The sequence below is a fragment of the Quercus suber genome, unplaced genomic scaffold (genome assembly GCF_002906115.3).
Source record: "Quercus suber isolate HL8 unplaced genomic scaffold, Cork oak 2.0 scaffold_328, whole genome shotgun sequence".
Lineage (NCBI taxonomy): Eukaryota > Viridiplantae > Streptophyta > Magnoliopsida > Fagales > Fagaceae > Quercus > Quercus suber.
This window is the reverse complement of record NW_027069781.1, coordinates 741526-755340: the sequence shown is the minus strand read 5'-3', so window position 1 is coordinate 755340 and position 13815 is coordinate 741526. Positions and strand designations below refer to the sequence as shown.

The 13815-nt window shown below is 36.2% G+C and overlaps 1 protein-coding gene across 1 annotated transcript; it reads right to left on the bottom strand.

Annotated features, from left to right (window-relative positions):
• Window positions 1-7473: 7473 nt before the first annotated feature.
• On the bottom strand, window positions 7474-8697 carry LOC112004978 (uncharacterized). The gene has a single exon (XM_024037216.1). It carries the CDS (start codon window positions 8695-8697, stop codon window positions 7474-7476), a length of 1224 nt encoding a protein of 407 aa, XP_023892984.1.
• Window positions 8698-13815: the final 5118 nt, after the last annotated feature.

Genomic DNA, 13815 nt, shown 5'->3' with positions numbered 1-13815 from the left:
TATAATTTTTATATATTATATATATATATTATTAAAAATATTAAGGGAGGCTATTGCCCCCCTAGTCCAAGGGTAGTTCCGTCCTGAAAGCTGCTTAATTAAAGTAATGAGTCTAGTTTTGTGGTTTTTCTTGACCCAACCAATCTTAATGGTAATAGTTTGGGAATTTTAAAATGAGTTTAGCTTCTTCTTTTTTAACTCATTAAGATTCAGACATTAAAATTTAGCCTAGTAAATCAAAAAATAACTTTATTTATTTTTAACATATCACTTTATACAATACATCTAACATCACATACTCTATTCTTTTACTATTTCATTTAAATATTCTGATTTTATTTTACCACTCAGTCTCTCTCTCTCTCTCTATCTCTTCTCTCTCTCTCTCTCTCTCTTCTCTCATTTAAATAACATTTTTTTGTGTTTACCATCTAGGTACATTAAATTGCTAGAGATGACAGTTTACTGTAACTAAGTATTAAAAAATTATAGATTTGCACCTTTAATGTAGTAAGTTTTTAGTATTTTTAGTGTTAAAATAGCATTTTAGCTATATTAACAAACAATAGTAAATGTCCAAAGGTTTTTAGGTATCCAAACTTAGCTTGATTACTAATTTAAAAATTATAAAATATATATATTATATATATATTTTTGTTACCTAAAAAGGTAGGGTTTTACTTTCTATAATAAAAGTAGCTGTGTGTTTCTTTCTCATTAAAATATTACTTAATTTAGTGTAAAAGTGTTTAGTAATGTAATTTTACCTTTCTCATATGAAATCACAAGTTTAGGTTAGAAGTTCATGTTGTTGGGAAATTCATTATTTGCATACAACTACAGCATACTCTTGGTGTGCGTATATTATGCCCTTAGTTAATAATAATAATAATAATTAGAAAGAAAAAAAACGAGTAAAAGAAAAAAATTTCATAAGAAAAAAGTTGTTTATTTATTATACAAACCTTGTATGCCAAGTTGTTTACGGAACTTGGTTGATATTAATCTATCATTAACTTTATTAGGCATACAGCATACTAATCAAAAGTTATGTTAAAGTCAATGATTCAATCAATGATGAGTCAATTTTGGATGTAAAAAAACCGTACATATTTTCTTATTATTGGATTAGGGGAAGATCAACTATCATTAACAAAATCTTGACTCTTTCTTTAAAAAAAAAAAAAAAAAAAAAAAAAAAAAAAAAATTACCCACAATACATTTAAAAAAGAAAAAAGAAAAACCTCATCGCACGTGTGAAACGCTTGTTACGAGGGTATTTTAAATTATATGTGATTTTGCTTTGTGTGTATGTTGGGTTGGTTTGACCCATGCTTCACCTACTTTATTTTGGTGCAAGTCTGTTTGTTATATGCCAAGGTATAAAAAGTCTTTCTTTTTTTCTTTTTCTTTTTTTCACTTTTTCGTTGCATATGTGCTTGTGATGTCTACCAGGCCTATAGAGAATTTTCAATGATTTTTTTTTCCTCAATAAACAAAAATCAAGCCTTGAAAAATTAGAAGTAATTACACTCTATTCTTTGAGATTTGAGGGAATGACATTCCACTCCAAACTTAAAAAAAAAAACGTTGTGCACTAATTTGCCATTTGCTTAATGATAGATTTCCAAAATAATTACGCTCTATTCTTTGTTCAAATTTTGTCAAATTGATATTAAAAACGTTGTGCACTAATTTGCCATTTGCTTAATGATAGATTTCCAAAATTATTCTCCCTTCTTGGGATTAAAATTCATTGTCTTGAATTTTTAATTGAAGAATATTTTTAATGGACATAGGAGAGATTTGTCATTGCAAGTCTTTTGGTGCTTGATAAACTTAATATTTTAATTATAAATTTATCAATTATATTTTTACTAATCACAATTAAATTTTTTTAAAGAAAATCTTATAAAAATTTAGAATATTCTATTACTAATATAAATAGAATATAAGAGTGTTATTTTTTCCAAATCTTAAGGGAGGGGAGTGTTGTTTATCTTTAAGTTTGAACTGAAGTGTTACTTCCTCAAATCTTAACGGGGAAGATTGTAATTAACCCAAAAAAAAAAAAAGATAAACTAAAATTACTATATTATTAACAATGAGTAATTATTATCTTTTCTCTTAAAATATAAAAAGAACGGAGTAATTAACAACCTCTAAAAAAAAAGTGAGCAAAACTTTTACTTATTTATTTTAAGGGTTTTTTACACTTTATGTCCATCTGTTGTTAAAGCAATGTGTAAAGTTAATTAAATTATTATTTAAAAAAAATTAAAGTGAATTAAAATTATTTGTACATTTGCAATTTGCACCTTGATCTTCAATATTTAACAATAAATACAATTTTATGAGATTAATATACAAATGTCCTTCCATTGTCTAAAGTAGTATCTAAGTTAATATATAAGTGTGGGTTCTAGTTAGTTTAACTGATAAAGTTTTTGATAGTTGAATAATTGATTTGAAGTTTAATTCTTGCCTATACAATCAGGAGTGGACGTTATATGTCGAAATTCTCTCAAAAAAAAAGAAAAAAGAAAGAAAGATAAGTACTCTCCCTAAACATGTGAGTATTTGTAAGATACACTTTTATATTATAAAATTTTTGCAATTAGCATCTAATTTAGTAATTCTAAGATTAATCTAACAACTAATATAATAGTTTAGACACTAATTTCGGTGGGCAGACATTTTAATATTGAAATAGAGTGTTGTAACTTGATTGCAATATTTTGTAATTATGATATACGTCATAAATACATAGTTTATTATTATTATTATTATTTTATAATTGTAGAATTTCAACCTATAGCCCACTCCATAATAATTGCTCTTATCATTAAGTTAAGACATGAAACGATTTTTTGTGTAGGTGGCATTCGAACCCTAGATTTTTTACTTGACAATAATAGATTTTATCAATTGAGTTAATTAGAACTCAAAATACACCGTCTATTTTAATATGTATATCTATAATGCTATATTATTGAAAACATACAACTTTTTTATATTCCCTTTTCTTTTTTTTTTTTGATTCTCAACTTAAACTTCATTAAACCAGAATGTGAGTCATACAGTTTACATCATTTTCCACTTGGTTTACAATCATAGGTGGCGTGTCTTCCACCCAAATATCACACTCGTGTACAAACTTGGCATGTCTTGCCATGATGTGAGCCGCTGAGTTGCAGCTTCTTCGTGTGTGAGCCATCTCCCACGCTTCAAAATAACTCAGCCCCTGTCGTGTACCTTCGACAACTTTTTGGACTCTACTTTGCATCATACCCTGTTCGCGAAATGCGCTAGTCACCATCAGAGAATCACTTTCAAAAATTACCTGACCCAGGCCAAGGTCCCTAGCAAATTGAACACCTTCTTCTACAGCTTTAGCCTCCACTTCCAGCGCCCCCAAGGGCAGCTCCAGTCTCCTGCTCAACGCTCCCATGATTAAGCCCTTTTCATTTCTAACTACCACCCCAATACCACAGCTACCTGACTCTCTGAACACTGCTCCATCCGTATTAACTTTGTACCAGCCTTGCTTCGGAGGAGACCAACATTGTACAGCATTTGGATAGACAGTCCCCTGAATGGTCCTTTCGCCTTTGATCTCTTCAACATAAGCAGCTACAGCTTTAATAAGCCCAACCAGCCCCTTACTTTGTCCACCATGGATCACCAGATTTCTGTTATTCCACAAGTTCCACGCGGTTACTGCAAACAGCACCCAATTAACATTTGGGTGAGAGTCCATAACCTCCCACACTAACGTCACAAACTCATTCACAGGTTCCGGCAGAGCAGGAAGCTTGATTTTTGTTTCGCTCCATACCTCCTTTGCAAATTTACAGTCCCACAAGACATGCCCCGATGTCTCACTGGCTCCACACAGCGCACAATAGTCCTCACAACCAACACCCCTCACCTTAAGCCTATTCCTGGTAGGGAGAATGTCCTTGTAGGCTCTCCACATGAAGTGTTTAATTTTATTTGGACACTCCAAATTCCAAACCATCCTCCAAAGAGCTTTCATCCTTGCATTATCAGAGTTGTTACCCAAGTCCAATCTAGCCGACTCTTCCTTAAGGCATCTCTGTGCTACTCCATAAGCACTCTTCACTGAAAATTTTCCATTAGAGGTCCAGGCCCATATAACTGAGTCCTCGGGCAGCCTATAGCTGATTGGTATACCCAACACAAGCTCTGCATCATGAGGAAGTAAACTGCTTCTAACCTTAGCAACATCCCAGCACCTCCTATCTGCATCAATGAGATCCGAGACCATCACTTCAACATCCTGAACTCTCCAAGGCCTGGTTACTTTGAAGGAAACCGGTCTTGGGACCCACCTATCCTCCCAAATGTTAACTTTTTGGCCATTACCAATACACCACCGAGCCCCCTTTGTGATAATATCTTTTGCTGCCATGATGCTACGCCACGCGTAAGAGGGCTTCCTACCCACTTGGGCATTTAGGAAGGAGTCCTTTGCAAAATACTTGGCTTTGTACACTCTATGGACCAGTGAATTTGGATTCTCATGAATTCTCCAGCCTTGTTTTGCTAGAAGTGCTAAATTGAACGCCTTTAGGTCCCGAAATCCCACACCACCCTCGGACTTTGGCTTGCATAATTTCTCCCAAGATACCCATGCCAGCCTCCTTTCCCTTCCTTTTTGACCCCACCAGAAATTACTCATCATTGAATTCAAATCCTTGCACAGGGAGTCCGGAAGTTTGAACACACTCATCGTGTATGTAGGAGTAGCTTGTGCTACAGCTTTTATAAGAATTTCTCTGCCTGCATTGGATAAGAGCTTTCCCTTCCACCCTGCTATTTTCCTTCCCACCTGATCCTTAATCCGGTTGAAGGCTTTCCTCTTCCCCCTTCCAACTAGTGGTGGCAGTCCCAGGTATTTCTTATGATGTCTGACAATCTCAGCCCCAAACCTGTGTTTGACTTGGTCTTGTACCTCCCTGCTAGTATTTTTGCTGAAGTATAGGGCTGTTTTTTCTTTATTTACTTTCTGACCCGAATCCCGTTCGTAGTCCTCCAGCACTTTCAAGACCCTTTCACACTCCAATATAGAAGCCCGACAAAAGATAATACTATCATCGGCAAATAGCAAGTGAGAAACACTCGGCGCACCTCTACACACCGCCACACCTTTAATGCAACCCTCCTGCTCCGCCTTTTTCAACAAGGCCGATAAACCTTCTGCACACAGCAAGAATAAATACGGGGAGATTGGGTCCCCTTGCCTAAGACCCCTTGAAGGGATAATCTTTCCTTTTGGCTCCCCGTTTATCAGGACCGAGTAGGATACCGTACTAACACACATCATCATAAGTGAAATCCACCTCTCATGAAACCCCATTTTCCTCATTGTAGCTTCCAAGTAGGCCCATTCGACACGGTCATATGCCTTGCTCATATCGAGCTTTACTGCCATTAGAGCTTCCTTTCCCTTCCTTTTCTGGTCAATGCAGTGCATAGTCTCAAAGGCCACAAGCACGTTGTCAATTATTGATTTGCCCGGGACGAATGCACTTTGGGATTCGTCAACTACCTCCTTTAATATTCTTTTTAATCTATTTGCAAGCACTTTAGAGACAATTTTGTACACTACATTACATAAGCTTATCGGTCTAAACTCCGTAATCTTCTGTGGTGAAGCTACCTTAGGGATAAGACATATATAAGTTTCATTGAGAGTATCAGGTAATACACCAGAATTTAAAACTTCTAATACAGTGCTTACTACATCAGGACCTACGATATCCCAATAATGTTGGTAAAAGATGGGAGACATACCGTTTGGGCCCGGGGCTTTTGTGGGGTGCATCTGGTGTAAAGCGTTCCAAACCTCTTCTGCCCTGAATACTGCCAGCAGCTCCTCGTTCATTGCCGCAGTGACCCGGTTGGAGATAGCACCCAGGCTTGCATCAAAATTTGATGGGTTATCAGATGTGAAAATCTTCGCAAAGTAATCTAAGATTGTGTTTTCAATACTCTCCTGATCCTCCATCCACTCTCCTTGCAGGTTTTGCAAACCATCAATTCTATTTTTTCTTCTCCTCTGGCTAGCTGTAGCATGGAAAAATTTCGTATTTCGATCTCCCCACTTTAGCCACAACGCTCTAGCCCTCTGATTCCACATAATCTCCTCTCGTATTTGGATCTCATTTATCTCTTTTTTCAGCCCCTGAATTTCTTCAGCCTTATCCAGCCTATCATCCACGGCTTCAAGATATTGAAGTTGATCTTTCTTCTGCTTCAGGGTCTTATTAACATTTCCAAACACCCTCCAATTCCACTTGCTCAATTGCTCTTGACAACTCTTTAGACGGTCCATGATCATTGACCTGTTATCTCTCCCCACCGGATCCCATACTTCCTCAATGAGCTCTCTACACCCTGCCTCCCTTGTCCACATAGCCTCAAAGAAGAACCTCTTCCTAGCCGGTTTACGCGGCTTTCTCCGGTGAAGGTAAAGAGATAACAAGCAATGGTCAGAGATAGACATACTTACATGATGGACACTTGCATTCGGGAAACTTTTCAGCCAGTTCTCACTTGCCACCATCCTGTCCAGTCTGAGCTTAGTTCTCTGCTCCCCTGCCCTTCCATTACACCAAGTGTACCGTTGCCCAACAAAACCCAAATCCACCAGGCCGCATCTACTTAGGCACTCCCTAAATTCTTCCATTTGTCGAGCATCTCTTTCTGGGCCGCCAAGCTTTTCATCAGGTTGGGAAATTTCATTGAAATCCCCAAACACCACCCACGGTAATGGGCTTTGCACTTTCAACACTTCTAAGAGTTCCCACGAAATATACCTTTTAGCTGCATCGGGTTGGCCATAAAACCCCGTTGCACGCCATGGAGTTGGAGCAGACTTGTCATGGATCTCAACGTCAATGTGCGAGTTCGAACAACTCTTGAAGTGAACCTCGGTGCCTTCTCTCCACAACAACGCCAAACCCCCACTACGACCGTCGCTTGGAACTATAATCCCCTGAGTATACTCAATCTTACTCTGAATGCCTTTAATCCGATTCGTTCCGGCTTTCGTCTCCGATAGGAAAACCAGAAGAGGGTCTTTTATCCTCACCTCATCGGCGAGTGTCCGAACTGCCAAGGACGACCCTAATCCTCGGCAGTTCCAAGCTAGCAAACTCATTTGGCTCGGCAGTGCTGCTCAGCAGCCACCGCCACACCGCCAACCCTATTCTCCTTACCATTTGTTTCTTTGTCTCCTACATTCTTTCCTTTCCTGCGTTTTTGACATGCTGAGTTTGGATCAAGCTCTTGAAGGGGTGTTGGGCCAACCCTTTTGGGGTTACTTGGGCTTATACTCTCCTGAAAAGCCCCCTTATTTATTTCCCTAGCCAGCCTCTTCCAATGCCTACTCGCTGGGCCCAAAGTCTCGGAAGTCCAGCCCGTTTTCTCGTCATAACACATAGCTAACGGGCTGGAATTGGATTCTCCTCTGCTGGCCCAATGACCTTCATTTTAACTTCGTTCTTTGGCGCCAAATTCCCCTCAGAGATTAGCTGGGACCTCTGACCCGATGCAGTTTCCCACTGCATCCCCTCCATAAAATCGGTCTTTGCAGCAAGCTTTTCCTCACCAACTCTCCCCAAAACAGCTTCTTTCTCCTCTTTCTTTCCCACCAACTCTTTGACCTTACCATTCTCAGCTAACACATCTGGCAGAGGCTTGACAGAGGTTACTACCCCCACGTCGCCTATGGATTGACTGCCCTCTTGATTTGACTTGTCATCCACGTGTCCTCCTCTTTCCTCAGGACTTTCTTTCACCATGTTTCTTTCATTCACCGTGTTTCGCTGCTCCGCCGGGACTATCGAGCTACCTTCAGGTGCCCCCTTACTTTCCGTAGCTTCTCTTCTTGCTCCCTGTGTTACCACTTCTCTCCCTCCCCTTCTCATGGGCTCTCCCCTTAACCAGGCCCCATATTGGAGATGGTTTGCTCCGTCTTTATCTCTTGATGCCTGCCCTTCACTGCAATCTCTTAGGGAATGGTTGAGAAGCCCACACCTGTAACAAAAGTTGGGTAACCTCTCATATTTAAAATTTACCCATTTAGGCTCGCCTCCTTCAGCTGTGATTCTTTTCCCTCGCACCAGTCGCTTCGTGATGTCAATACTCACTCTAACCCGGAGACATTTTCCCCACTGCACTCCCGAATCTGAAACATCCACATCTAGTACCGACCCTAAACACGACCCAATGGCCCACCCTGACTCTCTTGTCCTGCTGTTCAGTGGTAGGTTGTAGATCTGGACCCAGAAGGGAGCCCATTTTACTTCAATCTCCTTCGGTGTCAACTTCCCTTCGAACTCCTGAAGGAGGACTAGTTGCTTCTCATAACTCCAAGGACACATGTCCAGCACCTTCTTTTTATCTTTCTCATCTCCGAACTCCACTAGGAACAGATCTTCTTCAAGTTCAGCAATTTGAACCCCTTTATTAGGTTTCCATAACATCCTTAAATTCTTTCTTAAAGCATCCACATTAATGCTTCTTTGGGACAGAATCTTCATCACAACGCAATACTTCCCCAGCTTTCGTGCAGCACTTGTGCTTCCGCTATCTAGCTCTACGCCTGCGTCTTCTTCCTCCGTAAACGTTAGTTTCTTCCACAGCTCCTCTAACTCATCAGCCATAGATGGCAACTTGTTATCTGTCCACTTATGTCTTGTCTCTTGAACAACTCCCTCCGATCCCCTTAGAAGGACCTAAAGACGACTACAACTCACTGCTGCCTCACACAAGGGAGGTCACTTCACTTCTTGCAAGGGACTGCAAGACTCTCACCTGCTACTACGCGCCTAAGCACGAGAGCACTTGATTCATTGGAATTCAACCACACCTATCTGGCAATAATAATTAATTAATAGCTTTATATATTCCCTTTTCAAATGGTCCAAAATACACACATTACTTTAAAACCTTATAAACACTAAATTTAAAATTTAAAACAAATTTCTCATGTTCCTCACTTTTTTTGCATTAGAATGACTACTTATAATTATTTGTATTTTTCTTATTAAAAAAAATATATTTTATACAATTTAAATAGAAGTTAAATATGAAGAAGTTCTTATGACTTCTTACACTAATATGATTAAAAAAAAAAAAAAACCCTTTTTGCACTAAAAATGGCCATAAACCTCTAAGTACTGTCCAGAACAGTTCTTATTTTGTGTGGTTTTTCCAGCCTTAAAGAAAGAACATTGCCGGGATAGGACACCCTTGATCTAACCTCGTTCCGTCTCATTGCCAGATTTACTTTTCATGTAGAGTCTAGTGTATAATTAAGCTAATAAAATGGGCTAATTGACATCTACTTTCATTTCCATTTGAACCAACTTCCTTAGGGGTTATTGTCTTGGACAGAAGAAAAAGCCCATATACGAATTTTGATGGAGACTCAAATGGGCTTTAGTTTCTTTTTAGATAGAAGAAAAAGCCCATATATGAATTTTGATGGAGACTCAAATGGGCTTTCCTTTTTTTATGGCTTATTTTTTTGGATAGAAGAAAAAGTCAATATATAAATTTTAAAATGGGGACTCAAATGGGCTTTAATTTCTTTTTGGGTTATTGGTCGACAAATGCTAAAGTTGTATCTCGGAGATGGAAGGAAACACAAACTTAAGGAGGCTTTGTTATTTCCTTCAAGAAACACGATTTTGCATTTTACTTAAAAACGTTGTTTTGGACATGATTTTAGAGTGGAAATCAAGTTTGGAAATATGACTTTAGCACTTGAACTAGTGTTTTGAAAATGCAACATTTAAAAATCACTAGATACCAAATATTATATAAAATTTTCCATTTTCAATAATAGATATTTATAAAAAGAAACTTTAATTTACGAAATTCTCCAATTTCTACTACTACCTTTTTATTACCCGTTTCTCTTACATTAAGACATATGGTAACCTCATTGATCTTCTTATAAAAAATGTTGGGTAAATTATGAGTTTGATTCCTAACCTTTATGATGCGTGTTATGGAACTATAACGCTTTAAACATGTTAGTTTTATCCTTTAACTTTTTGGTATTATTTTAAAATAGTCGTTGTCATAAAATGATGGATAAAAATGCTAATGTAGCTAACAACCAAAATAAAATATTATTTTCATGCCATGTAGGCTGCCGCATGTGCTGCCACGACAACATAAACTTACAAAAAAGAAGATAATGTTCAAAATGAAGAAATTCTTGATGCCATGAATTTCAGATTGAAACAAGATTAACATAGTGATTTAGGAAAGATTGAAGTAATATCAGTGAGAAGTAAGAGAAGAAATTAGAGAGAGAATAGAGCAAGTAAGCGTGAGAAAGAAAGAGGAAGAGAGGGAAAATTTTGAGAGAGAGAATCACTGCTATTAAGAGAAAAAATATCTTTTCATAATGATACAACTGATCACTAGCTGACTATTTATATTACACACTCTATAGGTCTTAATAGAACAATAATTAGATCCAAATTATGCGGATCAATTCCGTAAATCACGGAGAGAATAACAGCTCAATAACTGACTTTCGCGCCACAAATCCTGAAGCTTGAACTGAATCAAACCGACATCGTTTTGCCATTCTTTATTACTCAGATATAGTATTCTTCAAAATGATGCGTTGCAATGCAACCTTAAATGAAACTGACCGTTTTGCAACACACATTAAGTTCCACCATTTTGCTCTCCTTGCTCTGTCGTTTTGACCTTCGTTGATTTCAAACTACCTCTATCTTTAACACAAAATTGGGATCAAAATCCCGAAAAAAATTGATCTCTCTCACACACACACAGACGCTGTGACACCAACGGGAAAGGTGAGCCACAGACTCCATCATTGCCACCATAGTCTCCAACGAACGATTAAAACAACAACAGTGGCACAACAACCACAAATTTACGATGAAGATCTAGGTCTCATTAAGTGTGATCATTTTTTTATGTTTCATATTTTCCTTCTAATGTCATTCATCTTTGGTTAAAAAAACTCCATAAATTGTGTTTTGTCTCTTAGTGGATTTGTTGGCATGATTTATTTTTAAAAACAGAGTTCTCTAAATTAAAATATTATTTATTAAAACTTATTAGTCATGTATTATAGATCAATATGTTTATTGAACCTTCCTTTGGCAAGGGTTCATTTTAATTTTTCTTAATTTTGATGTCAAATAAGTCATTCACTCACCTAAGTAAATAATCTCACAATTATTAAGAGGCTTGAGAAAGTTTGTTATCGCCTTTTCTACTTCCTAAAATATCCCGAATATGTTATTCCTTTGAATAACTGACTCCCACTCTTGAACCACTATGCAAATACTAACTTCCCACTAAATCAAAATCTCCCACGATCAGTTACTACTTCTGCATCTCTCTCTCACCTTTACCTACTCTTCTACTCCTTTCTCAATTCCAAATAAATCCATTCTATTCCTATTTAAGATTCAATTTTTACTTTGCACACATTACTCCATTACTCTAGAGAAAAATCAAAATGAATTATACTGATTAGAAAAAATATGGTCAGTGACTCACTGGTCTATCCCTCCATTAAACAATTTTTAAGAATTTTCTTCTCCATCTCTTGCCTTTCAATCCAAGCCCACGATGATGGTGACTAATTCCTAAGATCCCCTGGATTCCACATTTCCCATTGTTTCGGTTTTTCCTATTTTTTTCATCAATTTAACTACATTTCTAAATGAAAACTAAAACTTTAAAAACATGCAACATGAATTGAAGGAGAAATGCATACAAGATTAGTAATGCAAAACTTAATTTAACTATATCATGCCATTAAAAAATGACACATAAAGTTGCAGTCTCATGAAAAGCCATAAAAGGATATGTTCAAATGAATTGTTTTTTTTTTAATAGAGGAGTGTCATTGGAATTATTGGTAAACTACATATTCATGATTATGTCTTTCTTATGTTTGTTTCTGCTGCTCGATCGTTTATATTGGCAAGTATTAAGTCTTTTAATGGTTCTATGTTTGGATCGGAAATCTCAAGTACAAAGAAGTTATGACTTATGAGTCATGCTGTACATGTTTTTTCAGTGGTAGAGTGAAACAGTTGTTTCATAATTTTTATTTTTTTCTTAGTAACAACTTTTTTATTACTTTTTTGTTTTGTTTTGAGAAACAATTTTTTCCTTACTTAAATAGTTAAATGAAAAAAAAATAATGATAAGCATCATTGTTAGACCCTTTTTTTTGTGTGTGCAAGAAGAATCATTGTTGGACCTAATTGATAGTCTTAAGTAAATGACAAATGAATGTAAATTTTTTATGCCTATATATGGTTTCACACTTTCATATATGACTTTAGTCTTGCCCAATGTTGATATTTTGAATATGTTGAAAAACTTGTTATCTTCTATTTGAATATGTTGAAAAACTTGTTATCTTCTACAGCATCGAAAAAGTATTTTGTATTAAATAATACCACGTCATCTGTATCAAAATCTAATAAATGAGAAACGTGTGTGTAAAATTAATTACCCACAAACATATGTTTTTCATTATTAGTAGGGAGTTATTTATTTGTAGACATATTTCTCATTTATTGGATTTTGATAAAGCTAACATAGTACCATTTGATACCAAATACCTTCTCCTGGTATCTCATTGCATGTTGTACACTCGTCTAAAGTGGTTTGTTACCCCCCCCCCCTCTCTCTCTCTCTCTGAAAAGTCAAAATATTCTATTCTTAGAACTTCTCATAGACTATTGAGGTTTACCCATGCATTTGCGAACTATTGATACAAGTAGGAGTATCATGAGGCTAACTCCAAAATATGAACACATTCACACTCGAACATATGATTTTAATGCTATTTCGGTGTTCATTTTTGTGGTTGGCCTCATGACATACCTAACTGTATCAATAGTTTGCAAATGCATAATATATGATCGAACATACACATAAACCTCAAATTAGGATGAATAGAAAATTATGATACTAAACCCAAAAAAAAAAAAAAAAAGCCTCAAAGCACATGTAATGAGGCTTGTGTTTATTCTCGATTTCTGTTACGGTTTGATTTTCTTCACATTTTGAAATTTTTTATTTATTTATATTTTTTTAACATTATCTATTTTTTTTAAAGTTTATACTATTGTGGCAGTACATGTGGCATAAAAATAATATTTTATTTTAGCTGTCAGTCAAGTCAGCATTTTTCATCCATCACTTAGTGGCAAAAACTATTTTGACACAATACCAAAATATTACGGATTAAACTAACACGTTCAAAACGTAAGGACCAAATTGACACATAGTGTAAAGGTTAAAAACTAAACTCGTAATTTACCCAAAAATTTTATATCAAGAATGAGAAAATAATAAAATATGATGAGAAATAGTTATTAGGAATTTAGGAGACGGGATGGGATAAAAGATGAAATCTCTCACAATAGCAAAATCATTAACAAAAACTAATTAACTATATGACTCTGGCAAGTGAAGGTTGAAGCATAGGTCGCTCAAGAAAGACTTGAGCTACCTATTCTACATAACATTCACTCACGATATTCTTACACAAAAATTTAAATAAAGAATGATAATACAATATAAAAGATGATTCGAAATGGTTATTACTACAACACGTGATGGAATAAAAATAGAAAATGCCTCACACAATAGTAAAATTATTTACTAATAATTAATTAACTATAGGACTCCAGCATAGAATTACAACAATAAAAAGAAATACATGGTAATGCCCGTTAAAGTGTCCTTCCTCGCTCATCGCC

What these genes read in the sequence shown, in the direction of transcription:
- LOC112004978 (XM_024037216.1), bottom strand. Translation starts at nt 8,697, where the DNA reads ATGGCTGATGAGTTAGAGGAGCTGTGGAAGAAACTAACGTTTACGGAG.